Source organism: Fonsecaea monophora (genome assembly GCF_001642475.1).
Source record: "Fonsecaea monophora strain CBS 269.37 chromosome Unknown Scaff27, whole genome shotgun sequence".
In the NCBI taxonomy this organism is placed as follows: Eukaryota; Fungi; Ascomycota; class Eurotiomycetes; order Chaetothyriales; family Herpotrichiellaceae; genus Fonsecaea; species Fonsecaea monophora.
Genome location: NW_019173958.1, coordinates 15,903 through 43,365, shown reverse-complemented (window position 1 = coordinate 43,365; position 27,463 = coordinate 15,903). Strand labels below are relative to the sequence as shown.

Genomic DNA, 27,463 nt, shown 5'->3' with positions numbered 1-27,463 from the left:
CCATAATGCTCACCGGATTCACTGTCCAGACTCAGAATGTATTTGATATTTCATCCGGCAAGACGACCGATAGAAGCATCCTCTTTGTCATCGCCCCGGAAGCGTATCTGATGCTTTTAAGAATCTGAACATTGCAGATCAAAGGCCCTCACCTCAATCAAACACAGGCTAGACCTGTCCCTTCTATGCAGGGGAGTTGGCAGGGACCCTCAGGTGCGATGTGGGAGTGGAAATAGTTGGGCTCGTCGCTGCGGTATCAGCGGATGCTTCAGCCTCGTCCCCTTCCATCACATCCTCTGAATTTGACACACCCGTCTTTCTCTCCATAGCTGACACAGTTCTTGGGCATGAAGGTTGTGGGAGCCTCGAGTATTTCGCTGACTGTTGAACGTCCACATCTGCTGATGATCCATCCGACTCTTCTTCAACATCAATGCTCCGGGGAAAAGGTTCGCTTGCAGTCAACCGCCGGCGATTGTTTCCCGCGAGTGCGGTGGTCTCCTCCAACTCTGGTTGATCGGTTTGCAAACCGGGACTTTCGGCTTTGACACCTTCGCTCTCCGCATGTGTTGCTTATGTGCTCCTAATGGAATGGTCTTCGTCACTTCCCAAAGCCTCACGACCTTGCCCGACCCACTTTCGTTTCAGCGGGAAAAGCAATGGTGACCGTGGTTTCGAAGCAACGTCGGGTGAATCCCGAAGACTTTTCGCCGTCGACCACTTGACGTCGTTCTCCTGATTGGAAAGGTTCGTCTCGATTCTGGTTTTGGCTGAGTAGGCGCCAAAGGAAGTCCCGTAGTGACCTTCAGTCGCAGTCCTGGGGTCACTAGTTGTAAAACTTGTAGTGTTGTTATAATCCTGGAATCGTCGAGGCCGAAATGTGCGCGCGTCGGGGTTCAGGCTTGACTCTGACGATCCACCTTTCCCTGGCGATTTTGACCGTGGCAATCTCGCACCCAACACACACGCAAGGCGTTTGGCGTTCGTCCTGTCTCGCGAGTCTACAGCATCGTGCGATGCTTGATGGCTTCGATGCTGGTGTTCGTGGATGCTTGAGGGATCGCTGGTCGACTCGGGAGCTCTGCACTCTGTATCTTCATTCTCACTTCCTCTCATTGTTCTCTCCACCAAAGTCTGGGTTTCTTGCTCACCGGAACTCATATCGTTGACCAGGACCAATGCATCTGTTTTCGGTGGGAAGCACGATTGGGACTTCGACTTGCTCTCCCCAGCCTGCAGGCGAAGTTGGCTGCTCCATAGCTCATTATAAGCACCGTTCTGCTTGATGAGAGTCTCATGTGTACCAGACTCGATAATCTCGCCGTCCTCAATCACGAGAATATGATCGGCATGCACGACTGTAGACAGCCTGTGTGCAATCACAAACGCGGTCTTGCCAGCACATAGTTGACGGATGCTATTTTGAATTTTCTTCTCCGTGATGCTGTCAACACTGCTAGTGGCTTCGTCCAGGAGCAAAATGTCCGCCTTTTTGAGGATCGCCCGCGCAATTGCAAGCCGCTGAAGCTCACCACTCGAGAGCTTGGTGCCACGCTCGCCTACCTTTTCATGATAACCATGAGTAAACGACATGATTTTGTCGTGTAGGGCTGCTGCTTTACAGGCGTCCATAGCCTCTTCGTCCGTACAGTCAATATCAGGGTATCTAACGTTGTCCAGCACTGACATGTTGAACACGACGGGACTCTGAGGAACCATGCCAATGTGTTTGCGGAAGCTTCCAGATTGATGTGTCTGATGTCTTGTCCATCAATCAAGATGCGGCCTTGATCAACATCATAGAACCGAAAAAGTAGTTTCAAAATGGTACTCTTGCCGCCCCCCGTCTGTCCGACTAACGCCACAGTCTTCCCAGGCGCTGCACGGAAAGTAATTCCTTTCACGATTTGTCGTTTGCCGTCATAAGAAAAAGACGCATTCTCAAACTCGACTGCGCCTTCTAGGAACACGAAGGGTCGAGCATCTGGCAAGTCCTGAATGCGTGGCTTCTTTTCCAGTATCAACACCAGCTTCTCTGCGTTGACGAGCTTCTCAGTCACACCTGATGTTGCGCTTGCCAGAGTGGTCAAGGGGCCGGTGACTTGTGCCCAGTATGTGATCAGAACCACAAAATCACCAATCTTGTGCTGATGGTGTGATATTTGCAGGGCTGCCACACTGCATGCGGCCACAAAGCTGATGCCAGGTATCAGGTAGCGCAGACCTTGGGTCCAAAACTCATAGAACCACAAAATCAGCATTCTGTCCTGAGTAGTGTCGCCTTTCTCCCTGTACCTCTGGATTTCATAAGGGATGCGTCCAGAGTGGCATACTGCTGACCAATTCAGTGAGGATTCGCTCATCTGGTAATACTGCTCGTGATACGCATCGACCCAAGATCGACGCATAGATCGCTTCCTCACGAGCGTCTTGAAGGTCAGCCCGAAGAACAGAACCAACATTGATGTGATAATAAAGGTCATGTAGAGCCCAAAGAGGCATGTAAGGACCACGGTTGCAAAGACCAAGTCGGCTATTGTAGGCAACGTTTGAAACAAACCGTCATGGAGCAAGTCAATCACATCTTGACCTTGGCTCGTCGTCTGCCAGATGACTGAAGATCTCTTGGAATCGTGGAAGTCGGCGGACAATTTCATGATGTGACTGTAGCAATGCCGCTGTAATGCGACGATCAGATCAGCCCTTACCCGCCATGATAGCCAGGTTTCAATGAGTGGGAGAGCTGCGTGTGACATCAAAAACCAGAGAAACACGTAGACAGCCATAGACTTCCAAGGAATCGTTTCTCCAAGGCCGTTGATGACACTGCCGAGACTGAGAGGAAGGGCAATCGTAACGATCCTTGTCGAGACATTGGCGACAAACATCCCACCAAAGTACATCCGCATTTGTGAAGACCTTGGGTACATATAGGGCACAAAGAGTTTGAAAGAGCCCAGGTACTGCCAGAATGGCCTCGTTCGTATGCGCTGTCTGTCCGTTTCTTCCTCATTTGGCGTCTGAGTCTCCCCGTGTGAGCCCGAGGGGTGCGGACTTGATTCATTTCCTAGCAACGGTCGCGTTTCATCGCCATTTCCTACAACTTCCTTTCCTCGTACGAAGCGAATCAAAAGGCTGTCTCCGAGGAGCCCGATCTCAACTGCTAGTTGGGCCCCTTGAAGAATGGATCGTGCGAATAGGGACCTGTCTTTCAAGGATGTACCAGGCAATGATAGTGCAAAGACCGTGCTTTGGCAGACAAGGAGAATCGTCCAAGTTCCAATATGAGGGTATGACGTGCTGATGGGAGTTCCAACGAGACTAAGCGAGAGGATAACCCAGACCAGACTAAGGAAGAGCGCATAGACTGCGTCCGGGTCGGAGATTTGGTATGGGTCAGATCTCTTAATGTCAATCACTGCCTCTGCAGAAGATAATAATGCGGCGATACAAGCTGAGCCCAGTTGAAACTTGCGCAGGTTCGATTCTTTGGGCTCTTTGGTTTCAGAGAATGAGTTGACGATCGTGGCAGCGGCGAGGAAGGTGGTGGGCGCGACGACGGTAAGGAGCTGAAACACCCGCAGAACGACAACCGGGTAAGAAGACATAGTAGCTGTTTCGCTAGTGGTAAGGCTCATGGTCTTGTAGGAGAGGAAACGGAAGATCTGTATAGGAAGAGGCGGTAATAAGCGCTAGTGAGAGCAGTGGTGTCTGCCTGGTGGAAGGCGGATGGGTAGGCAGCCTGATCGACAATACAAATACTTTTTCCTGATACCACAGAATGGATTGCTGGGGAAGGTCGAAGATTGAAGGCGAGCACGATCAGGACAGTAACAGACTGAGGGTAAATCGAGGTGATGGTGAAATAGGCTGGAGCTCGAGCTGGGCTCGTTTGGCAAGTATCGAGGCACTGCTTCCTCCTCGCAGCAGGAGCGTTCAGGTTTGGGACAAACGGGCGTAGCCATGTTGAGACGCACCATTTACGACTGCGTGCGCCCCAAGTCCAGGTTCGGGTCCAAAATACATGGGATGCTAACTGAATTGTCTCATGACTGAAGTTTGGTGGACGTTGATTCATCCTGGCTAGCTGCATTCTTTGCAGCCTCGCCATAGAGGGTGACACGATCGGTTTGTCTCCTTTGACATATCAGATACTGGAGGAGGTCTCTACAACCTCGCCGGACAAAGCTGATGTAAAACCGAGGCATTCCCCAAGACTCCGAGCGAATGTTAGCGGGATGGTGTCAGGTCCGCACTGACAACAGGCTGTGCAACCTCGACAAGGGGGTCTGAGGCCCATATTCCGCCCCTAGGGGTCATCTCACAGATTCACTAGCTTGCCTTGCATCCCTCAGCTGGAGACAGATGAGAAGGGGTTTGATCAATCGGCATCCGCTACTTTCATAAAGACCAATGGCGAGGAATAGTGCTAGAGATCCAGGAAGCGAGTCTGCGGCAATGATTGGTGATCGGTAAATATTCAGATGCCCGCAGACAAGGATCAGCGTATCAGAACCGATCGAAAGAATCCGTTGCAGAAAGATTGAAGGTCCCGCGACATCCGAAGTACCATATCCGCCCAAAGAGCCAGTCGGCAGCTGGAATTCAATGTTGCACAACATCGCCCAGAAGGGCTGGAAGGATCGCCGAGCACAAACAGTGCGTCTGCTCGGTAGATGAGATGCAGGTCGCTCAATCTTGACGCGGCAGAGTCCTTTCAGCAGCGGCCTAGATCGAGCGACCTTACCAGTGGCATCTGCGTCGTTCCAGATCCAGTCAAACCAAAGAAGGGCGCGATTGCGGATCTGGCCACTGCTTGGAAAAGGCCCCCAACCACAGCATCCTGGAGATCCTGTCCTGTCTGTTTGAAGTCCGGGTAGGCGTTTAGTTCCAGCAGCCACACATTACATTCCCGGTCAATCAGAAAGTCCACGCCAAATATTTCGAAAGCATTGGGCACCGCCTGGAAGTGAATCATCTGTTCACGAGCTGCAGCTTCAAATACCTCACCAGTTATATCGCAGATTTGTTGAAACACGGCGTCTTTCCAGTCTGCACGCATCCCAGGAGATTGTAGGTCCCAGAATCGATGGACGGAGGTGCTCTTGGTCGTCTCATCTTGAAAGCAGGTATTTGTCAGATGTTGTGCCAGGTCAAGCATCTCGGAATCTGCGGCAGAAGTGGGTGGCTGATAGCCTTTCGCTGCGAACAGAGCTAGCATCTCCTTGTACACATACACCTTCAAAGCTCCCACGGCTAACACGTAGGCCCGGATGTGGAACTTTCGATTGCCATAGGACTCGAGCAGTAATGGGGGGTCGATGTAGGGTTGAGCGATGAAATGTCTGAGTTGGGATGTCATTGCGTTACCCTCAAGGAGGTTGCCTTGTTTGCTCCCCGGAGCCTGATGGGACTCGTCCTCTTCGCTCGAACTTTCGGCATCGGCATCGGGCGCATCTTGCTCCCACTCCTCAAAGATGGCTTGCAGTTCACTGCTAGTTGAGAATAGTCTGATACCATTGCCCCCATCACTCATGCCGGGTTTCAGTATCCACCACTCTCTTTGACCATCAGACTCTTGCTTCTCGTTCTCTGCCAAGCTCTCGTTCAGGTCCCATGCATCCACCAGGGCCTCATCGAGGAATTCTGCATAGTCGAGTTCGAAATGGACACACGGCTTGAAATGGTTTGTCAGGATGCTACTCGGGTGTTTGACTAGCCAGGTAGACACGGTACTGGAAAGATAGTGTTTGCGAATGAGCGCTTTCCGGATGACATACGAGCAGACAAGGGACGTCTGTGTGTGCTGCATGGCATGCTCAAAGTCCAGTTTCTCGTAACTGGTGAACTGCAAGACGCGGTCTGAAGGATTTGGCAAGTCACTCAGGTTAGAAATGCGCCTGACGGGCATAGGAGCTAACTGCCCAAGAGCATCCAGAATGAGAGGCTGCACATATGCATCCGGGTAATCAATGAGTGCATATACGGGCGGAGAATTCGAATCTATATTGCAGGCTATTGAGCTTGAATGAGCGTCACCCCTGCGCAAGGCATCGATCAGCAATTGCTCCCAGATTGACCGCTAGCTTTGTTAGAGGTGAACTTACTCACAGCTTGATTTCGCCGGTGTAATGAGGCAAGTGCCAGAAATTCGCGATCAATGGAGTGACCCTATCGCTATTAATGCATGGTCTCAACGCATGTCACCTCTGGTACACTTACGTGATGTTTCCTTGCAGCACCTCCCAACCATCACCCTTGCCAGCATCGACAACGGCCTTCCGAACGTCTGCGAAGTTCGGGGACCACTTGAATCTGCGATGGACTCGTCTTGTCACGAGGTTGGTGTTGTTGTTTCCATCAGCTTCACCAGTCTCACGGATTATCTGCTCCTCCTCGTTGGGGTCTTCGTTGTCTTCCTCCGCAGCCAATTCGGTGAAGGAGCTGCCGCTAATCCAACGGTTTTGTATCATTTCAGCATAGACGATTTTGTTGTTCTCCACTCCTTGCCGTAGTGGAACATTGATGCTGTATAGATGCACATCGTCTGGCCACTCTTTGGCCAACTTCTCCATTAATCGAGTGCTCAACCTCGAAGCGGCAGAGATGACGTCGAGGTCGTGCTCTCTCGAATCAAAGGCATAGGATAAGGCAATACTCTTTACGCCGCTCATTGCGCCTTCCATTGCGCCACCAATCGTTCCGCTGGACAGAGCAAACACCGCAGTGGTGTTCCGGCCATAATTGGGACCGCTGACCACTAGGTCAATTGGCCCCCTGTCCTTGAACACATGATGAAGGCCGATCTGGACGCAGCTTGCCGGCGTACCATCTACTAAAATCCACTCCTCTCCGCCGTCGTTAAATGGTCGGTTCGAAGTGGTTCCGTCGTCTTTCAAGACCGAACCAGGGCGATAGTAAGTCGGGGTTAAAGTGTGACCAACCATGTGTGCCTTTCCTATCCAGGACCTCTGGACGTGAGGCAAGACCACTGATACCAAATGCCCGGCATCTTGAAGGGCGGTCACCAGAGAATGAACGTATGGCGACGACTGATTAGACGGAGGACCGTCATCATTTACAACCTGGTTGGGGAGTCAGCAATCAATTCCCCTCTTAGAGCTTGGGAGTGGCGTACAAGTATGTGCATGTCGAAGGTTAAGTCTATCGACCGGACACCAAGTCCAATATGATGCAAATGCAAAGAAGTCTATGAGCGAAGTGCAATCAATCTACTGTATACAAGATGAGATGAACCCGAGGAAAATTCAAGACTGAATCCGTTGATGCTTGGCAACAATAGCGCCGCTTTAACAGGCGACACAGGAAATGTCATGTGTTCTCTGTGAGAGAGATATATGTGATGAGAGATCAATTATCGGTAGGGAACTAGCTGTTTTCAGTGCCAGTGGTGCTGCAGTTCTAGATGGCAAACAGAATTTGGAGGCCGTCTGCAACACTTCCATACCTGGTGACGCATGAAGTGTGGGAAGTGACGAACCCAAACTGGCCAGCATAAAGGCCACTTCAATAGAGTTGTTTGCAGTTATTTACAGGCTCAAGCACTCGATCCCTCGGTTGTTGCAAAAGGAGTGAAGTAGCTCGATGAACCTCTGTGCTGCTGGCCGTGCCTACCTACTTGTCGGACAGGCATATGAAACTTGAACACTGACAAGAATTGACGAGAGCTGACGACATTGCTGTGGAAGGTTGTGAACTTAGAGCAGCACGAATTGACGGTAAACCTCGGCATGACTTCGGGACAACACAAACACCACAGAACAACGACGATGTCATTGTTCAAAGGAATTCCCGTTTCGATGCGACCCGTCACCCCGTCTACCACCTCCCACAAGAACGACGTAGGGATAATGCCAGAACACCACCGCCACCATCACCGTCACCGGTCGCGATCAAGGTCGCGCTCTCCTCACCATGCTGATCGTAGATCCTCCCACCATTCCTACCGTTCTCGATCTGGTGAGCCGTCTCGCCAGCACACCAAGAAGTCTCCCACGCTGCCCAAGCCACTGCCACATGGGGCACGAGAGATTTCACGGCATGACCTTCCCGCATATCGCCCCTTGTTCGCTCTGTATCTAGATATCCATAAACAACTGAACCTTGAAGAGCTGGACGATACGGAGGTCAAGGGACGATGGAAGAGTTTTGTTGGAAAATGGTAAGAAAGAAATACCTAGAGCCTAGCACGTTGACTCTGCCGGTGCTGGGTGTGGGAGACGTACAATCTGGCCAATACGCATGCTTACATGGCAGGAATCGTGGAGAGCTTGCACAAGGCTGGTACGATCCCGAAACGTTAGACAAGTCAAGAGCACAAGGTCAAAGTTTGCCCTCCCCTCGCAGGACGAGCACACAACCAGGTCAGATGAGGACATCTGATGCTCGACCGCTGAGCCAGAGCAACGAGGACAGCGAAGAAGAAGTAGATTTTGGTCCTCCCCTACCCTCATCGCTCACGACGCGAGGCGAGCACGACGACTCTCTCATGTCTCGAACGCAGGGAGCCTCCGTACCTTCCCTCGATGACCTTCGTGCACGGGACGAGCAGGTTACCGAAGAAGCCGATGTGGCCCGGCGAGAGCATACTAAACAACTTCGTCACGAACGTCATCTAGATCGCAGAGTTCAGAAAGAGCGTCTCGAAGAACTTGTACCGCGTGCCGAGGCGGGAAGCCGCGAGCGCCAACTGGAGAAAAAGCGCGAGCGCGCCGAGGCCAATCGCTCCTTTGCAGCTTCGAAAGATGCGTCCGGCGATGTAGAAATTATGGATTCCGAGCTCATGGGGGCCGAGGACGGTCTGACAGACCTCAAGAGACTGCAGAAGGAGCAGGAAAGAAAGAAAAACGAGAGGGAGCTTCGCAGAGAGGAAATACTGCGGGCCAGGCGCGCAGAGCGGGAAAGCAAGTTACAGGCGATTAAAGAAAAGGAAGAGAAAACCATGAGCATCTTCAAAGAGATTGCACGACAGCGCTTCGGTGGTGGAGACGAGCCATGAATATTCGGGGTACAAAAAAGACAACACTTATTTTGATTTTACTGGAGCATGGGTATCTAACTTGCGTTAAGAGCAGCGATAGCGTCTGCACCATCAGGTTGTTGCTGCTGCTGCTGCTGCTGGGAAGATGATCCAGAAGATGCACCATTAGCCACTGGTACATTAGCCCCGTGACTCGCAGCCGCCGGGCTAGGATTATTTGCCGCTTTGAGTGCCGCCATCTGCCAGGCCGGAATAGAAGCTTTGGTGCCAGATGTCGGTCTGCTTCCAGATGTTGCCACCGGAGTCGGGTTAGAGGCAGGAAGTTGTGGAGTTGAGTTCGTAGACGATGGTATTGGCCGAGGCGCAGATACACCGCTACCAGCAGGGGCATTCTCCACTGAAGGGGGTGGTGCTGGGGTACTGGACGTGGAGGCAGCGTTTGAGCCTGGCATTGTCGGTGGCTGTGCCCGTGGGATTCCAAAGACTGCAGAGCCGCTACCCATACGATTTCCCATCAGGGCTTTCAAACTGCTCAACTCGGTGCTCAACTCTTTCAACTGCCTCTCGCTCGCATCTCGTACGTTGTCAATAGAGCGAGGCAGACCATCTTTCATGGTCTTGATTTCTGCCTCCATGCGTCGCGCATCGTCTTCACGCTTCTGATTTGCCGCTTTCAGTTCTGCGACAATCTCTTCGATATCTGTAATGGCGCTGTCCAGTCTTTGCGTTCGAGCCTCTTCAGCCTGTTTCAATGCAGCAGTATCGGAAGACAATGTGTCGAGCAGTGCAAATGCCTTGTTGAATTGCTCGTCAATGGCGGCTTTATCCTGCTCCAGTTGTGGTGGTGTGGGTGGCGATATTAATGGTTTGATGTATCTCTGCGCAAGGACGTACATGCCGTATCCCGCACCACCGACCACGGTAGCCATGATGAACCAATCTCTCCAGTCTCGTTTGGGCGGCTCCGGCGGTGGAGGTTGCCAGTCCCCATACGGATTGTAAGGGTATGGATATCTGGGACCCGGAGGACCTCGGACATCGTGGGCGCTGGGAGGCGGATAGTAGGGAGCATTTTGTGGCGACGGTGTAGAGACGGCAGCTGCATCCCCGCCAGCACGGGCAAGAGACACTGTGATTTCTTCTTGTGTGAGATTCTTGGATTTGAGGAACTCGATGCGCTTCTCGAGGGGAGCAGAAGCGACAGACGGGTCCTGGAGGAACGTGACCGCGGATGCAACTAGGTCTTCGCGGGGCGCCATTGTTGGCGAGCTGGTATCCCTCGAGCTAAGTCATTCAAAGTTGACTTTGTGGAGATACCATGAGCCAGGGACAGAGACCTGGATGGAAGAATCGCAGGTGATAGAAGAGCCTCAATCGATTGCGAGGAAATGATGGTGTCCAGCCACCCGTCATCTTCAATTATTCCTGCTCTCAGAGTTTAATCTCTTCCCAGCCGAGGCACATAGTCACGTGGGATGTCTCGGGTTCTAGTCGCTGTGGTGACCGATACCGAATTAGCGTGTTGAGAGCTAGCCTAGTTCGTTCACTGTTGTACCCAACGTCCGCCTTGTGGACCATGTATGTCAAGCGCGTGGGCTGCGGACGATAATCCATCTCTACGACTAACCATTCCACGTCATATTGCGACTAACATTGACAGTGCCGTTAAGTCAAGGCGCCGGTACGAACAATTTTGTTGCATGCTGTGTACTCTACTACAGACTCCAACACACGCGATCGCCAGCCGTCTACCACAATGTCGCAACCTACGGGCTTGTTCAGCGTGCGCCGACCAAGGGAGACTTTGGGTAACATCACAAACTTCTCGGGAATTCCTCAGCCCGCGTCTGCCGTCAAGCGCACCTCTTCCAACGCCGAACTACGAAATGCGCCGTATACCGCCTCCCATGTGCGATCCACGTCGATAAACCAGAGCATTCAGCGCCCTGCACAACCCATATTTCATCGCTCCTCGTCTGGTGGTAACTTGGCGGAAATGGGCATGTCGACTGCTCGGCGGTCGGTCTCGAATAATATCTTTGGGAGCACACACACCGGACGACAGAGCCTGGCGCCAAACCAATTGTTTGGCTCTCAGACACCAGCATCGCAGGGTTTGCAGAGAAGAAGCAGCATCTTTTCTCGCCCCTCTGGTCATGGCCCCACGGCGCACCAGTCGTTCTTCTCACAACCGCCCGCACCAGCAGGCGCACCTAAAGATCCAAGGCCATTGAGAGATTCGTCGTATAGGGCACGACTGAGCCAGGAATTGCTCGACTATCTGACGCAGAACAATTTCGAGTTGGAGATGAAACACTCATTGACCCAGAACTCTGTCAAATCGCCAACACAGAAGGACTTCACATTCATGTTCCAATGGCTGTACCGTCGCATTGATCCAGGTTACAAATTTCAGAAGAGCATCGACACCGAAGTCCCTCCAATCATGAAACAGCTGAGATATCCCTACGAACGAGACATTACGAAGTCACACTTGGTCGCGGTGGGTGGTCAGAATTGGCCTCGCTTCCTGGGCTTGCTGCACTGGATGATGCAGCTGGCTCAGATGCTGGACAACTTTACCCGCGGTGCCTATGATGATGCGTGTACGGAGGCTGGGGTCGATGTTTCCAGTGATCGCATCGTATTCAGATTCTTGTTCGGCGCTTACCAAGACTGGCTGCAAATGGGCCCAGAAGATGACGAAGAGAGTGAAGAAGCCGCACTTCAACCACATATCCAGGCGATGACAGATGAGTTTGAGCGAATCAACGCCAAACATGCCGAGGAGCTCAAACTATACGAGGCGGAGCATGAAGCTCTCAAAGCACAGATTGACGAATTCGAGCGCAATGCGCCTGACATTGCTAAATTGGACAAGCATTTTAAGATCCTGGAAGATGACAAGAAGAAGTTTGAGGAATACAATGCCAATGTCCAAGCAAAAATTGAAAAGTACGATTCGAGAATAAAGATCCTCGACGCCGAAGTCCAAAAGGTCGAGGCGGATTTGGAAGTCGCGGAGCAAGAACGACAGAATTTGCAACACTCGGTCGACCGACAAGGCTTGAATATCCAGGACATTGACCGAATGAATACAGAGCGGGAGAGACTAGCAAAGAGCCATGAAGACGCTCTAGCTGCGCTCGATGAAGTCAATAAGAGGGTCCTTGAGAAGGAAGACGAAACTGCTCGTAAGCTGGAAGATCTAGAGGCAGTTGTCAAACGATACAATTCCTTGGGCTACCAGATGTCCCTCATCCCCTCATCGGCAGTCAACGCAAAGGGCGTAGACTACGAGCTCTCCCTCAACTTGTCCGAGCAGGGTTTCTCTTCTTCAACATCCCATTCACGCCGCAGTCGTGCTTCACCGATTGAGTCAGACCGCCTGCTTGCCGAGCAAAACATGGGATATTCGCCGATGCATCTTCTCAACCTGGACCTTCGAGGTGTTGTTCGTAATGCGTTCATTTCGCTCCGGAAAGAAATCAATGAGCGTCGAAAAGCCGCGGCGGAGTCGGATCTCAACGCCCGTGACTTCCTCGACAACATATCCGAGGCCCTGCATGAGAAGAACACAGAGATAGACAATCTCAACTATCGCGTGCAGGAAGCGTCTCGACAGTATTCGACCTTGAAAGAGAATGGCCAGACAGCGCACACTCAGCAGACTTCGGCGATTGAGAAACTGGAGAAGGAGCTCAGTCGGATGCGAGAAGGATTGGAGAAAGGAGTCCTGGAGCTTGAGCAGCGCGAGCTGGAAGTGCAGCTGGCGTACGAGGGCATGCGCGAGGAGAGCGCGCGAGTCCGCGAGGAGCTGCACGGCGGCATCGAGAAGCTCCTGGAGGATGTCATCCGGTTCAAGGTCCACGTGCAAAAGGGCCTGGAAGAGTTTGAAGGCTGGGTCGGTGAGGAGGTCGAGCTGGAGTTGTTAGGTGACGAGATGGGTGAACTTGGACTGGAGGACAAGCAGGGCGACGAGGAAGGGCACGTTAACGGTGCGCAAGTGAACGATGAGGACATGTTTTGATTTTGCATTTGCTTTTTGGGAGGTAGTTGGTATATATGGATTTTTCTTTTACCGACCCCCTCTCTCTCTCCACCTCTTCACATCTCGCTTTTATATGTATCGACGCATGAGACACGTGCGCACTTATTTGGATGATTAGGATAGGTACTATGTAGGTAGGACACCTAAGGTATTGAGATACAAGGTACAGTACCTACATCAGCAGGTCACGGTCAATGTCTTTAAGTGGACGTCAAAGTAATCGTCAAAGTAAACGCCAAATCTGAAATGTATTTTCACTCTATCAATCACCTCAAACACGTACTATCACCTCAATTATTCCCAAGGTTTCGAGGCTCCCGAGGTTCCTTGCTCATGCCGCAAGCAAGCAACTGTTATTTACCCTACTATGCCTTTACTCCTCCCTGCTGTTTCAAAATACCTTTTCTCGACGACGAACCCGAACGGGAGCAATAATAAAATGGAGTTAAGCCGCATCGCCTCACATGACCATAGTATAGACAGACAGTGTCTCACGGCCCAGTACCTACTAGGACGTACATACATACATACATATATATAATGCGCAGATACGTGGGTAGGTACTGGTACTGGTACTGGTACTGTGAATAGGTAGGTAGGTAGGTAGGTAGCCACGTAAGATAAATACAGAAATGCACCTGGAACCTCAGTACGTGCAGTAGGTACTACGTAGGTACTAGGAAAGCGATGGGTAGATAGTAATGCATACATACATACCTATCTTAGTATGTACGAGGTGAGGTAGGACCTCCACCTCAAAGTTCCCTTGTTGTTTTTTTCTAGTGGAAACGCCATCACAATCCACCACATACCTACCTACCTACCTAGATACCTAGGTACCTAATCTACATAGGTACGGCGGCTGAAACATCTTTTACAAGTTTCATAAACACCACACACCAACGCTATCCGGCGCACCAGAACCAGAATCAGACGCACAAACAAGCAGTGATAACTCCGTACTGACGCCCACGCCAACGCCAGTGCGGGTCCGTATATCAAACCAGTCAATCAGCCAGTCAATCGATCCAGTCAATGACGGCGTACATAAGTTTTCGTGTCCCCATCCCAGGTACCTAGTGTATGTACTTAATCGAGGCGTTTAAATCGGTCATCAGTCAGTCAGTCAGATCACGCCCCGACACTGACCTGCCCGCTTCCCTCGCCCGGCGCCCCACCGCTCTGGCTGCTCTGCCTTTCCTTCTCCAGAGACTCTTCGTCCGGGAGCATCTCGACCTGCCGGAGCAAAAAGCTCTTTTCGTCCAGGAACTGGTCGTCGTCGGTCCGCCCCTCCAGGAAGGTGGGCAGGAACCTCAACAGCCGGCCTCGGTTCTTGACCAGGATCCGCTTGACCTCGTCGCTCTTGTTCGGATTCGCCACAAAGACCTTGAACACGTGGAAGGCCTCGTACTGGACCATCTTTCTGTCGTCTTTGAGCAGCGTCATGGTCAGTTTCAGGTGGTCGGCGCTCGAGACGTATTGGGTCATGATGATGTAGTTGCTGCGGTCGAGGAGCAGTTCGCCCAGCAGCTTGATGGACTGGCGTTTGGTGACATACGAAGGCGATAGGAGAAGGATGGGGTTATAGTACTGCGTGAAGAAGAGGGTATAATTGGTCGCCAGGTATTGTGAGACGAGTTGTTTGTGCTTGGTGAGGATTTCCTGAGATCCCGCATAGATTAGTACCGGTAGTAGCGGCGTGTACAATGACACGCATCAGTGAACAGGGGGCAGACATTGACTTACCCTAAAAGTGGTAAACGCATCAGCAGACACCTCAAAGCTGCTTTTGTTGATCCATTCAAAAAACTTCCAGAACACGCCTTTGCCTGTTTGTTTGCGGCTGACGTCCAGATCTTTGAGGTGTACCGCCTTCTCGCCTGGTTGAGATTCGTCGTATAATATCACCGCCGCAATGGTGTCGTATGCCAGCGCTTGTCGCAGAATGGTCCCGCACGGCATGGCCGACTGTGGATGGTCATACCCACGACACAATTCGACAATGATCTCGGGCCGTTGGAGGACAAGGTAGGAAATCGCCGAGGGGTCCGACGACCCGGACTGTGACGAAGAGTTCGAGGCCTTGTAGCGCAGGATATGAGAGAAGATGATCTGGGCATCTTTCCGCGCTTCAAAGGGCAGCAGACGGATAGATTTTGCCAGCTCAAAGAGGATGTCTTCTTGAATGATGCAGTGGACGAGTTGGTGGACTTGCTCTGGGCTGCATTCAACTTCTGTACTCGGGTGGTTAGAAGGGGGATTCGTCGAGTATGTTTTTGGGGCCGGGTTTGGTAGAGAGCTCGAACCTGGAGTGCCTTGGACAATCAATTTCATCTGGGACATGTGTTTGGCCACATCTTCCTCCACCTGTATAACGAGCAGTCAACATGCAGTCTTGCAGCTACATTGTGAAGGACAGGTTTGCATACTTTTGGACTGGGACTGGGATCGTTGAGTTTGACTAGGAGGTCTTTCAACGACCTTGCGATCTCGGCGGGTTGCTTTTGTCGCCCTCTCCCTCCAAAGAGAAAGGCCATGGTGGACCTCTAGCAGACAACTAGCATACAGTCGTGATGAATAGGTCACAGAAGCAAAGATGGAAACAATGGAAGTCTTGATTTACGGCACTGCGGGCGCTTTCGAGGGGTTCCAGTGATTGTTCGATTTCCCTGCGCGACCCACGGAATCTCTGCCGCGGTTTGGATCGAAACTCCAGACCCGCAATGTTTTGTGTATCTGTTGATTGGGCAACCATCGCCACCAACCCTGATGAGATCAGATCAAGCCACCGTTCATCATGTCTATCCCCCCCAGCTCTGTCCCAAAGAATATTAATTGTCCTGTCCTTTTCACCATTTCGGGTATCGGTACGCAACCTTCTCGAACATTTGTCCTCCCACCGCTCCCCGCTTCACCTCCAAATAGCCTCTGTGAAAGTCCGACCCCATGTCCTGACCGACTCCAGCGATCTCTCGTTCGGATACTATCAAGTACAGCAATCGGTGGAGCATTTTGGGGCGTCGAATATTGAGCCCAGATTACAGCAGCAAGCCTAGAACGAGTCCCATAGGTCAGCCATGGCCAGATCAACCACTTCTGTTTCTTGAGCATCGGTCCCAAGGAACAAAGAGATGGCTACTTTACCTTCATTCCCCAGCTTGGACAGCAGTCACAGTTCTCGTAGCACGCCTTGCTGTAGCCTGGCAGCAAACTACATTTGCAGGCTTGGGCACTTTTTTGATTCGTCGAGTTGGTTTCAAGTTTGAGGTGGGTGACCTTTGTCAGGTGGGTGACCTTTGTCGGGCTGGTGATGTTGTTGCTGGAGTCGTTGAAGTCGAAAGGGATGGCCAAAGCAGTCGCTGGGCTGAGGATGAGAAGGTACAAAGAGGTGGCCAAGCCAAGACACTTCATTTTGATCGGCTCTGTCGTTGACCGCGCAGCAGCAGTGAGAGAAATGTCAAGAATAGAGAAATGAGGAACGATTCATCACAACTACAAATAATCATGCAAGTATTTTATTATAGGTAGCCACCACATCACTGCCTCCTATCACTAGGTGAAGTCCGGTTGCCACTTCATCTCTACTCAAAATAAATCTTCACTTGTACACTCAAAGTCCATACTCGTCATTCAGTGCGCAGACTGTTTCGCAGAAGATGAGGAGGAGCACAGGCGACAACAGGCGAATGAAGGACGCATGTGAAAAGTTGTGAGACAAGCAACACCTGGCCTGATTAACTTCACATTGGCAACGTCGTCTCTTTCACAAGCATGGGCTTGACAATGAGGGTCCATACTGTGTGGGATTTCGGGTTGCTGGTAGTTACATGGTTGAGTGCACCGACACCTGGTGGATCGTGCGTGTCAATGTTGCAGTTTCTGAAGTGAATTTTCCGTCCATAATGTGGATAGTCTCGCAGTCTTCGGTCTGTTGTCTCTAGACTGATTGTATTTGATCAGGAATCGGGTGTTTGCGCTGTCGGCGTTGTATTCCTCAGTCTGAAGCATCTCTTTGAGCATAGCAACCTACCACCTCGATGATGTTCTTGTCGTCAGAACCAGGGGTTGTGGACCCTATTGTTTGCCACATCTCTCGGCGAGTGAGGAGAATGGTATATTATGAAACGATTCTCTGATGTCTCTTTACTCTGAGCATTTCAGTGCCCAGAGTTCAACCCTCCCAGCCATCATACCATAACAAACGTCAAAGCAAAGGTTTAGTGCTGGCTCCATTGCTCGAAGGACAGTCACAAAGCGAGAGCCACTGATGCAGGAAATGCAAAAGGGATACACCGTCGCCGCGGTCGAGTTCGCCGAGGAAAGGCGGAATCAGTCATTATATGCACCTTCCCTCTCGTTGAGGACTGAGAGCCCAACCATGTACGAATAACGCAAAAAGTGGTCCCTCCACAAAAAATGACCCCAAGTCTAGGAGATTCTCTAGAGTCTTGCGACCGGGAGAAATTGAGATGATGCGTCAGAGCGTTCCGGAGATGCGTCCAATACCCCTATCGCTTCCTCGCTGATCCGTCCAAAAGCGCAGTGCTCTTCCCTTTAACGGCTGGCTCTTTCTCCTCCTCGTCTGGCGTCTTGGGTCCCGAGAGAGTCTCATAATCGAGCTCAGTCGCCGCGGCCTCCACAATGCTTTGCTTCCGTTCGCGTTCACGAGGAAACTCCTCGTGGGGCTTACCCTCAAATCTCTTCAGGACTGCCTCAATCATCTTGCCAAACCAGTAGAAGTTGAGCGAATTCAGTACCAGATTGCAAGTCAGATACACCCCCGCCAGCCAGACTGGAACAGATTCCGTCTGTGATCCAGTGAACTGCATGACTTCGGATTGAGCTATAATGCAGCTCTTGTCACCTAGGCATAGTTGGCCGTCTCTGGGGACGAATATAGAAGAATGGGAAGCGGGGATCTCGCGAAGAACAGGGCCTGATTGAGTGTTGAGGTGCATCGTATGCCACACATCTTGATATACCCGCAACGACTGGTAGGTGCCCCAGATCAAACGGCAACCAAAGAACACCGAAAGAAGAATCATTCCGTTGTACCATTGCAGCTGAGACCCGGTCATGTTGAGTTTATCGCAGAACCAGTGGATGTTGAGGAAAGGAGTCGACAGTTCATAGAGAATGAACACCGGGCCATAATAATTGCAAAATGGTCTCTGTACGTCTCAGTCAGCGAAGACACCACGAATTTTCGGGGCGAAACATCTTACAAATCCTAGTGCGAACACTGAGAGGGCAGTGATGGCATGGGCTAGGATACCTGGACCAAAGATCTTGAGGTAGCGCGCGCTCACGACAAGATCCCAGACAAAGTATCCTGTCGCCAGGCCTTGAATGAGCCCGGACGCACCCGTGTATCCGTATATCCGCTCAATTGCACTGCCGTGCATACCCTTACGCTCCTCGTCCTTGAACATTACCCATAATGCCGCAGTATTGATGACACACGACTGTAGCAGAGACACCACGTGTACGTCCCAGTTAATGCGAGTACGTCGCGTGAGCTTCGGGTAGATGTTGGGAAATAGGAAATTCGAGAGAACAGGCGACAGAATGGACTGAGTTGTCTGGTACAGGACAAAGGCTCCAAGGACTTCGTGGATGTGGTTCGGTAGGGAAGGGAGATGGAGAGTCTCGCTCAAGGGCGTCACCAGACTAACAAGCCATGGTGGAGGAGGGGGAAAGGGATCTCGCATCGTTCAGAGGGAGGGAGAGAGGGATGCGTGCGGCGGCTGGAATGATGAAGCTGCAAGATGAGTCGTCGTCGAGCGAGTCTAGTAGAAATGGAAGGAGGTCACTTTGGACGTCAATGAGGGTGAAGAATAAAGGAGGGAAGCCAACCAATTTGTACAAGTTGGGATCAAACAAGTGGCATCGTGCATCTGGGCTGCTGGGCTCTCGCTGGTAGCAGACGCAGCGAATGAGGAAGGAATGACGCACAACCAGGCGGGAAATTGTTGGGGAAAACGGGAAAGGCGCCTTGGATGCCTTGAGGAAGGAAGGTGATCACGTTGGCAGACCAAAGGCTTAGGATCGTCCCTGCTGATTGGTTGCCTGGCCATCCAACGAGGCTGTACCAAAAAGGGAATCATGCACATGTCAGCAGCAACCTTGAGCCATACAAGCTATATTAGGTCAATCCAATGTCCATATTGAGTATCTCGATACTTGTTCCGTCATCAACCCCGTCCCGGGCACTGTGTTGCAATAATACTCGCTGAACGCTCACTACCCTTTCATCTGACTATCTAGCCAAGAAGAAACATTAGACAACAACGACTCCAGAACGCCTCCCTCCTCATGATGTCCATTCTCTTCAACTGCCCGTATCCTACGCCGTCATGTGGAAGTATTCGTTATGGCTCTCCGAGCCTGCTGTCAACGGCTCGGTCCCTAGCCCGCTGTCACTGCCATGGTACTTCATTCCTTCCTCGGTAACTGCGGGTTGAGGCTGCATGTCGGACAGCATGTCTTCTTCGACAATGGTGCCACGTGATCCGGTCATCGTGGTCAGTGCCATCGAGTCCTCTTGACTTTCGTCATTACCGTCATTACCAGAAGCCTGAGCGTTGCGTAGGACCACGGCCGTTTGGGTATTCTCGTCCGTCTCCAGCTCCTCATCCTCTTCGGCAATGCTATCCGTTTGTCCGTTAATGGTCCCAACAATGCTGCTACCACAGCTGGTTGACCTCCTGCTGTCTCTGCTCAACGAGCTTCCTGTGCCATATGTCATGCTGTCGGTGTACATGACGCTTGTGCCATAGCTCGTCCTCCTCTCAGTGCTTGTTTCGCTATGATTGTCGTCATCACTTTCATCGTGGTCAACGTCAAAGTTCTCTTTGTCCGTCAACTCTGTTGGTACACCATTCCAGCTGGCCTTCCGTCCGTTGACATAACTGCTAGGGTTGCTCTTTACAGACTGGCTGCGTTTGAGACTGACCAGGCCGGTTGTTTTAGGCACAGGGGCAAGCATCAAAGCCATATCGGGCGTGTTCCGACCACGGTTACCAGTAACATGACTGGTGCTCAGAATTCGCCGGTCAACAGCAGATGTTCTTGGAGCTGAGACTGCCTTGGTGTTTGAGGTTAGCGGCGTTCTCTTTTTCAAGGCTGTACCGACAGCATTGCCGATGGTAGACTTTCCGCCCTTGATCGAAGTTCTGGCTGTAGCTGTGCTAGCGGTACTTGGAACGCGCTTGAGACTCATGGATGCATCGCGTTCGGCTGGGCTGATTCTTGATCTGTTGATAGTCTTTGAAGACGTCTTAACCGCTCGAGCTTGGTTGACAAGTCCCTCAAGGATGCGACGCTCAAGGACCTCTGCTCTGGCGTTCATCTCGCGCATCTCGTCTTGTCGGATTTGCAGCGCAGTCTCAAGCTTCGCCACATCTCGAGTCAATTTCTTTGTCTGCCCAATGAGCTGTTCTTGCTCCCGCCTCAACGTTGCCATGGACTCCAGGAGATTGTTCTTTTCTTCATTGAGGTAAACAATATCAGCTTCGACTTTCTCCTTCTGGGCCATTCGCTTCTCCAAGGCAATCGCCGCTTCTGTAGCCTCAGCAACTTTGGAGTCGTGGTGCTCCCCCATGAGTCTTGCCTGTGTGGTCACCATTCCGGCAATCTCAGCCGCGGTCGACATCACTTGTTGGTGAATCTCGTCAAGTTTCCCAAGGTTGGCCAACGAGTCTCGAGACTCCTTCTGATGCTCCTCCAGCCCAGCGAAGATCTCCTTCGCTTCGCTCGCATGGGAAACAAGAGTATCTAGCTTGTAATGCAATTCTGTGGCATCCTTCGCCGACTCGGAATGGGATAGAAGAGTGTCCAGCTTGTCATGCACCTCACTGATATCCTTCGACGAGTTAGTCTGGGAGATCAGCGTGTCTAGCTTGTCATGCAAATCGTTGAAATCCTTCGCGGAACTGGCATGTGAAAGGAGAGTATCGAGTTTATCGTGTAGCTCGCTGTCGTCGTACTCCTTTTGGCTACTTACTTCCCTGACCGGTTCAACAGCGGGCAGTGCTGGCAACAAGGGTGGTATAGCTGCTGGGATGGAGTCCACACCAGATTTAATCTCTTCTGTTGCTCGTGCAAAGTTCTCCGTTTGCTGTTGCGAATGCTCGTAATGCTGGGTCACCACTCCGAGTACTTCCTGTATTGCGGATAGTACTGCAGGTTGGTGGTCTGACAGAGTGCCTTCAAGTCTTGTTGCTGCTGCCAATGTCTTTGCAATCTCCTCCCGAGTCAGACCATGCTCGAAGGCATTGGCGGTGTGTAGGTTGTCCATCTTCGAGTTAGTTTCTTCGATCGAACCAAACACGATTTTGGAGTCTTCAGAGATGCGATCATAGGTTTCCGTGACGGTTGTCCCTAAAGTGTCCATGAGCGATTTGAGATCGTCCACGACCGCTTTCGTGCTGCTTGTAGCTTCCAAGTGCGCACTGTCCCGCTCTTCTAGAGAATTCAGTTTCGCATCGCTGGCAAGCTGAGCATCATCGTACTTGGTCATGAGTGCACTGAATTTGTCCTCGATCACAGATCTGAGTTCCGCACCGGTTTCCTCGTGCTTGGTGAATAAGGTAGCGTCTCGTTCTTCCATCTGCGCTTTAATGGTAGATTGGTGGTCCATGTGTCGTTCGAGTTCGTCTTTGAGCATGGAGGACATCTCCTCGATGCTGGCTGCCGTAGCATATCTGGTCATATCATCATGGTGCATTCCAAGTACTTTGTTCAGTTCCACAATCCCCTCTGCACTTCCTTCGACCTTTCCGATGAGCTCGTCTCGGAGATCGCCAATGATGTTTTTAACATCGTCGATCTTCGTGGCCAAGCCTCCGTGTTCAATCTTCCTCGCTTCAAATGCTTGCGCAGTGAGGCCATTGTCGGCCTCGAATTGCTCCCGAAAAGACTTCAGGTCATTTTTCACGTCGGTAATATCATCTTTGCATGGGAGAAATCCCAGATCTGGTAGCTTGATGTTTTCGATCTGGGTCTTTATATCCATGCACAGAGACTCAACCACTTCCAGGTCCGACTTGTCGAGACTGCCTTGTTCCGTCTTGGATTCCTCTAGCTTGGACCTGAACTCTTCCATGCCGCTTTGAATGTCTTTCAACATCAACTCGATCAAGGTGAAATCTTCTTTGTTAGTTTGTTCAGCTGCACGCTCACTGGCTTCGTCGACCACTACTTTCATTTCCCTGAGGGCAAACTCCAAGGCGTCGACTTGACTCGCTTTGGCCAGAGGCTCAGATTCCGGTGAAATTGCCTCGTCAAGTCTAGCCTTAATGTTCCTCAGGAGTGTTTCGATGGCTTCGGTGTCTTCTTTCGATGCAGCATTCTCTGGCATGACCAGTGCCGGAGGGGGTGTATCTCGAACTTCATTGACGGCATTGGTTACCTGGTCGATGGCGGTGTACAAACCCTCCAGGTCATCCTTGTGGATTCGTGCCTCAACGTTATGATTACGATCGACGGATTCCTGAACTTGCTGGATGGCATCTTGAAGCTCCATCATATCGTCCTTGTGTACTCGAGCTTCTGTTGCAGGGGGTGGACCAGCCATTCCGTCCAGCGCTTCGACTTTGATCCTTAATTGGGTGATCATAACCTTCAAACCTTCGATTTCAGTGGAGATGCGATTCTGGTCGTGTATCACCATCTCCTGTCCTCGGGCGGTAGCGGTGTCCGAGTCCTCTGTCTGCTTCTCATGGAGTCTTGATATATCTGCTCGCACATCTTCTATTCCTGTCTTGAGCGCGTCAAGAATTTCGTAGCTTGCGCTGAGGTCAACAGGGCGATCGGTTAGTTTTTGGATATCGGCTCGGATACCATCAACGCCGTCTTGAAATGCATCAAGAAGCTCGCTGGTATTGGACAAAATACTTTCGTTTCCGTCGATCTTTGGACGAGACGACGCCAGTCCTTCTCGGATGGCATCAAGAACTTCCTCACGATCCATTGAAGAGCTGGTCTTGACAAGAGTTCCAGCGAGGGTTGTGCGCATATGTTCCAATTCGTCCTTGACTAGACGCACAATGTCTTCACTGTTACCGCTGAGGCTCGATTGGCGATCGTCGGCAATGTCACGAATAGCATCGAGGATCTCGTCCTTCTCGGACAGAGCATTATTCCTGGCCATGTTTTTGCTGATAGTCTCACGAAGATGTTCGAATTCTTTCTCCATGGCGTCCAAGAGTTCAGGTGTGTTCGGGGCTCCGTTTCCGCGTGCCGCAAAGCCTTTGTCGAGGTCTGCTTGCATTGCAACAAATCCAGCCTTAACTGTGTCGATGATCTCGTCTTTGCCAGTAACATCGGCAGCACGATCAACGTAGCTTTCTATGTCGGCTCTTAGGTCCTCCAATCCGTCCTTGAGCGCATCGAGCACCTGTTCCGTGTCTTTACCATTTGCCGCTGAATATTGCTGGAACTCGTTTTTCATGCTGCCGAGGAACTCATGCATCGCTTCGATGACTCGTTCGCCCATTCCTCCCAAGGGATTTTGTTCGCCTTCCAGACAAGATTTGATGGCGTCAAACAGGTCCTCGCGATTGAATTCGACCTCTTTGGCAACACGGTCATGTTGAGAAAGGCCTTCTTTGACCGCGTCACTTATCTCATCTCTGGTGACGGTGTCATGTTGCGCTAGTCCTTCTCGCACAGCTTCGAAGACATCGTCTTTGGTGAGGTCAATGTCTATACCCCGGGATGCAGACATGTCTGGCCATTCGATACCTTTGATTCCCTCACTGACAGCAGCAAAGACATCTTCCCGAGTAATCCCAGCTGGCGCGGGAATGGGAGGAAGCTCAAAGTCTGCTAGGCCCTTTCTGACGGCCTCGAGCACGTCTTCGTAAGTGGCGCCGGCATCTTTTGCACTGGGTTGCTGCGGTTGATACGACTTCAACCCCTCCTTCAACGTCTCCAAGATCTCATCTCGTTCTAGTCCGAAATGTTCGAGTGCGATTTCGGGTTTGCAGTCCTCCCAAGCCTCTCTAACGGCAATGAGTAATTCTTCCCGTTCAGCCACGGGGTCTCGGAGTGGTTGTTCACGAGGCTGAGGTAAATCTGCAAGGACATCACGAACGGCCCGCACGACTTCTTGCGTGTCGACTGCCGGATTGACGTGCTCTGCCGATCGTCTCCCGCTTTCCTGGACAATGTGATGCATGTGTTCCTTGAGCTCAGCAAGCCCTTGCTGCACAATGGTAGCGATCTCATCTGTCACTGCTGCTTGTGTTTCCGGACCAGCACCTTTTATTGGCAATGACGTTTGCTCCAGTTTCTTTGCGAGTTCTCGTCCCATTCCCAAGACCTCTCCTCGTAGCTCTCGAACCAAGACTTTGACTTCATTCGTGAGCCCGCCCCCTTGGGCCAATGATTGCTTGACACTCTTCAGCATTGTGACAATGTCGTCAACGACTGAGTCGGACGCTGACACCGACGCTCGACCTTCAGCACCTGACCTTGCTTTACCCATTTTCGCTTCCCCTTCGAGATAGAGATCAAGGTTTGAGGGGCCCTTGCTACCGTCATTGCCGTTCGAGCGTACTAGCGCGCGTGAACCAGATTCCTCCTTCATGTCCTTCATGAACACAAGGATATCTTCCAATTTCGACATCATGGCGGGGTCAAAGGCAGTCGAAGTAGGGGTATCTGAATGCGCTCGCACGAGAGCTTGTGACTTTACTGCTTCGAGGGTGCTCATTATTTTATCTTGCCCTTCGCGGGTGGCCATTTCCCTGAGAACTTTCTCGAGGAGAGCAATGCTTGCAGCACCGTCAACACATGTAATAGACGGTGAGGCGGTCAACTCGCGATCAAGAGAAGCAGAGAAGCTAGATGGGCTTCCAATACGCGGTAGGCCGAGGCTTTTGGGGCGGGGCGAGCCATTGTGTGCCTTGTCGTCGAAGTACATCCCCAAGTTGGAAGCTGATCTGGTGGCATCGGGAGGAGCAGCAAGTAGCCGAGAGTCGAGATTGGTGAACTTGCTTTCAAGGCCTGCGATAAGCTCTCTGAGGCTTTTGCGGATGTCTTCATCCCTGGCCGTTGTAGCCTCCTTGAGGCTCATCAGGTCGCCATAGTTGTCTTTACTTCTCTTATTCAGGCTCGTCATCTCTTTTTGAACACTTGTGATGATTGACGTTAAGCTCAAAATCTGAGTAGACAGTGCATCAAAGGAGTAGGATGTTGGCATCGAAGGTGAAGCTCCGTTTGTTATGTCACCAAGAGGCGTGGCATCCTGCCTAGTTCTAATTGTCTGCAGCGCTAGCATGTTCGATGAAGGCGGTGTGTTCTCGCTCTCTTTTGACCTTGCGGAGCTCTTCTCGGTAGGTGTTGGGGTTTCTGATCTTGGTCTCGTGGGACTGCGCTCTGACGTTCTGCTGCTGGGAAAATCCTCGAAATCGACGAACTTTGCGGTGCGAAGGCCTTTTTCTGGTGATCGCCTTTCCAATGAATCGCTCAATCTAGTTATTCCAGGGCTCTGCAGGTTCTGCATTCGCCTGTTTTGTGCTCGTATGACATTCCTGTCTGGTGACGTCGGAGGAGGGTTGCTTGTGTAGGAGCTGGGGGCATTTTCTCGTGCTCGGGCGGCGATCAGGGCAGCAGCTTCGTCAATGCGTTTTGATGTATTAGATCTAGTCAGAGGGCTTCCTGGAACTCCAGGATTCAATGGAAGTGGTGGAGGTGCTCTATCGGGATCTGAGCTATCCCACCTGTCCACGAGTCAGTATCTGCTGATGGTATTTCGAAAGGAGGCAAGGACTCACATGGGCACCGAGCTTCTGCCTGACTCTGAGAATGAATGTTGATGCTTGACGATTCGAGACTCAGCACGGTCCCGAGAGGCGTCCCGCGAACTGGCGGAATAAGTGGACATGGTCAATGCCTTTGTCCGGGGAATTTTTGGGAAGAATGTTTGTCAATCAAACTGAAGCTGCAGTACTCATAACGCACTTCACATACTCCAGTGTGTACCAGCATAAATTCAGCAAGCAAACAAGACGCAAAAGCACATAAAACTCAAGGATGCTAGTATAACGGTGAAAGGAGGAGACTTTGGCGCTGGCGTGCTGGCACAAGTTGACGTCGGGTCGCAGTGCACTTATGATTGGCCAGACAAATCGGGATGTAAACAAAGCTAACGGACGGATCGGTTGACCTGCCTCTGCAGGAGAGGGGGCGGAGAGAAACGTGTAACGGTCACCAAAGCGCGGGTCCCTAGATGCTAGAAAGAGACCCCATAGTTATGACAAGGAAAATTATCTTGGTGACAGTCATATAGTCTGTCAATTTGTACACTGCGCGCCCATCTGACGGTAGCACCTCAACAAGATGATGGCCAGCGTCTTGCACTATTTACTGCGTTGCTTGGGGTCATAGCAACAGGTGCTAGCGAGTATTCTCCCTGTCAGACGTGTCAGACGGGCATTTATCGCGCGGCTTGGCTCGACCACAGATGTGACACGTGACTTCGAAAACCCTACTCTGCCAAGACTAATTTTTGAGCAATTCAGCATCGAACGAGCGACTTAAGCATTTTGCGGCCTCAACCTCTCCCTATTATTCAACCACATCTTTCAAGCGCGAAAGTCGGACCTCAAGATGAAGTGTAAGTAAAGTCGCATACACTCAATTCTGCGACAATAATAACACACGGAACAGTTCTCAAGGTCGGCCGCGTGGCGATCATCACTCGAGGCCGGTATGCCGGAAAGAAGGTATGGGAGAAACAACACATTTACGCATGAAAAGAAAACGAAGGTCTGACGCTTCGTCTACAGGTTGTCATCATCCAGCCCCAGGACTCTGGCACGAAACAGCATCCCTTCTCCTACGCCCTCGTCGCAGGCATCGAGCGTTACCCATCGAAAGTCACTCGCCGCATGGGCAAAAAACGAATGGAGAAACGATCAAAAGTCAAGCCATTCATCAAGATGATCAACTACAACCACATCATGCCTACACGATACACGCTAGAACTCGAAGGACTGAAGAGTGTCATTTCGAACGACACATTCAAGGAGGTCTCCCAAAGAGAGGATGCCAAGAAGAACGTCAAGAAGGCCTTGGAGGAGAGATACCTGAGCGGCAAGAACAGATGGTTCTTCACGCCTTTGAGATTTTGAGTGTGGGGTTACGCAATATGCCTTGAAGAAACCATTTTGCCACGGTGCGCAGCGACAGGGAACTTTAGACATGCGGCTTGCGCAAGGCAGGGATCATTGCAACTTGAATGAACCAGACCCTATTTCAAGCGGTTTTGAGGTCAGCCAAAGCAGCGTGTGCTTGTTGAGGAGGACTTCTTACCTGCACTGGTGAAGGTGCAATGGATGACGCGAGTAGGGCTCATATGAAAAGAATTCAATTTTCATTGCAAAGATTTGCCAGTGTCGGTC

The 27,463-nt window shown here is 51.4% G+C and overlaps 9 protein-coding genes across 9 annotated transcripts; 3 read left to right on the top strand and 6 right to left on the bottom strand.

Moving 5' to 3' along the window:
- Positions 1–183: 183 nt before the first annotated feature.
- AYO21_04646 (hypothetical protein) lies at positions 184–3,608 on the bottom strand (the record flags this gene model as incomplete). Its single annotated transcript, XM_022654618.1, has 3 exons — positions 184–556; positions 638–1,762; positions 1,861–3,608. 3 exons carry the CDS (start codon positions 3,606–3,608, stop codon positions 184–186), a joined length of 3,246 nt encoding a protein of 1,081 aa, XP_022512985.1.
- A 708-nt stretch (positions 3,609–4,316) lies between these two features.
- On the bottom strand, positions 4,317–6,947 carry AYO21_04645 (hypothetical protein; the record flags this gene model as incomplete). The annotated part of the gene is made up of 4 exons (XM_022654617.1): positions 4,317–4,598; positions 4,748–6,041; positions 6,112–6,171; positions 6,223–6,947. 4 exons carry the CDS (start codon positions 6,945–6,947, stop codon positions 4,317–4,319), a joined length of 2,361 nt encoding a protein of 786 aa, XP_022512984.1.
- A 1,442-nt stretch (positions 6,948–8,389) lies between these two features.
- On the top strand, positions 8,390–9,019 carry AYO21_04644 (hypothetical protein; the record flags this gene model as incomplete). Its single annotated transcript, XM_022654616.1, has 1 exon — positions 8,390–9,019. One exon carries the CDS (start codon positions 8,390–8,392, stop codon positions 9,017–9,019), a length of 630 nt encoding a protein of 209 aa, XP_022512983.1.
- Positions 9,020–9,075: 56 nt separating this feature from the next.
- AYO21_04643 (hypothetical protein) lies at positions 9,076–10,260 on the bottom strand (the record flags this gene model as incomplete). Its single annotated transcript, XM_022654615.1, has 1 exon — positions 9,076–10,260. One exon carries the CDS (start codon positions 10,258–10,260, stop codon positions 9,076–9,078), a length of 1,185 nt encoding a protein of 394 aa, XP_022512982.1.
- A 497-nt stretch (positions 10,261–10,757) lies between these two features.
- On the top strand, positions 10,758–13,031 carry AYO21_04642 (hypothetical protein; the record flags this gene model as incomplete). The annotated part of the gene is made up of 1 exon (XM_022654614.1): positions 10,758–13,031. One exon carries the CDS (start codon positions 10,758–10,760, stop codon positions 13,029–13,031), a length of 2,274 nt encoding a protein of 757 aa, XP_022512981.1.
- Positions 13,032–14,183: 1,152 nt separating this feature from the next.
- Positions 14,184–15,589, bottom strand: AYO21_04641 (hypothetical protein; the record flags this gene model as incomplete). Its single annotated transcript, XM_022654613.1, has 3 exons — positions 14,184–14,714; positions 14,799–15,419; positions 15,482–15,589. The coding sequence occupies 3 exons, from the start codon at positions 15,587–15,589 to the stop codon at positions 14,184–14,186; spliced, it is 1,260 nt and encodes a 419-aa protein (XP_022512980.1).
- Positions 15,590–17,560: 1,971 nt separating this feature from the next.
- AYO21_04640 (hypothetical protein) lies at positions 17,561–18,763 on the bottom strand (the record flags this gene model as incomplete). The annotated part of the gene is made up of 2 exons (XM_022654612.1): positions 17,561–18,223; positions 18,278–18,763. 2 exons carry the CDS (start codon positions 18,761–18,763, stop codon positions 17,561–17,563), a joined length of 1,149 nt encoding a protein of 382 aa, XP_022512979.1.
- A 635-nt stretch (positions 18,764–19,398) lies between these two features.
- AYO21_04639 (hypothetical protein) lies at positions 19,399–25,944 on the bottom strand (the record flags this gene model as incomplete). Its single annotated transcript, XM_022654611.1, has 2 exons — positions 19,399–25,780; positions 25,835–25,944. 2 exons carry the CDS (start codon positions 25,942–25,944, stop codon positions 19,399–19,401), a joined length of 6,492 nt encoding a protein of 2,163 aa, XP_022512978.1.
- Positions 25,945–26,669: 725 nt separating this feature from the next.
- Positions 26,670–27,193, top strand: AYO21_04638 (hypothetical protein; the record flags this gene model as incomplete). The annotated part of the gene is made up of 3 exons (XM_022654610.1): positions 26,670–26,676; positions 26,730–26,785; positions 26,849–27,193. The coding sequence occupies 3 exons, from the start codon at positions 26,670–26,672 to the stop codon at positions 27,191–27,193; spliced, it is 408 nt and encodes a 135-aa protein (XP_022512977.1).
- Between the last annotated feature and the right edge of the window lie 270 nt (positions 27,194–27,463).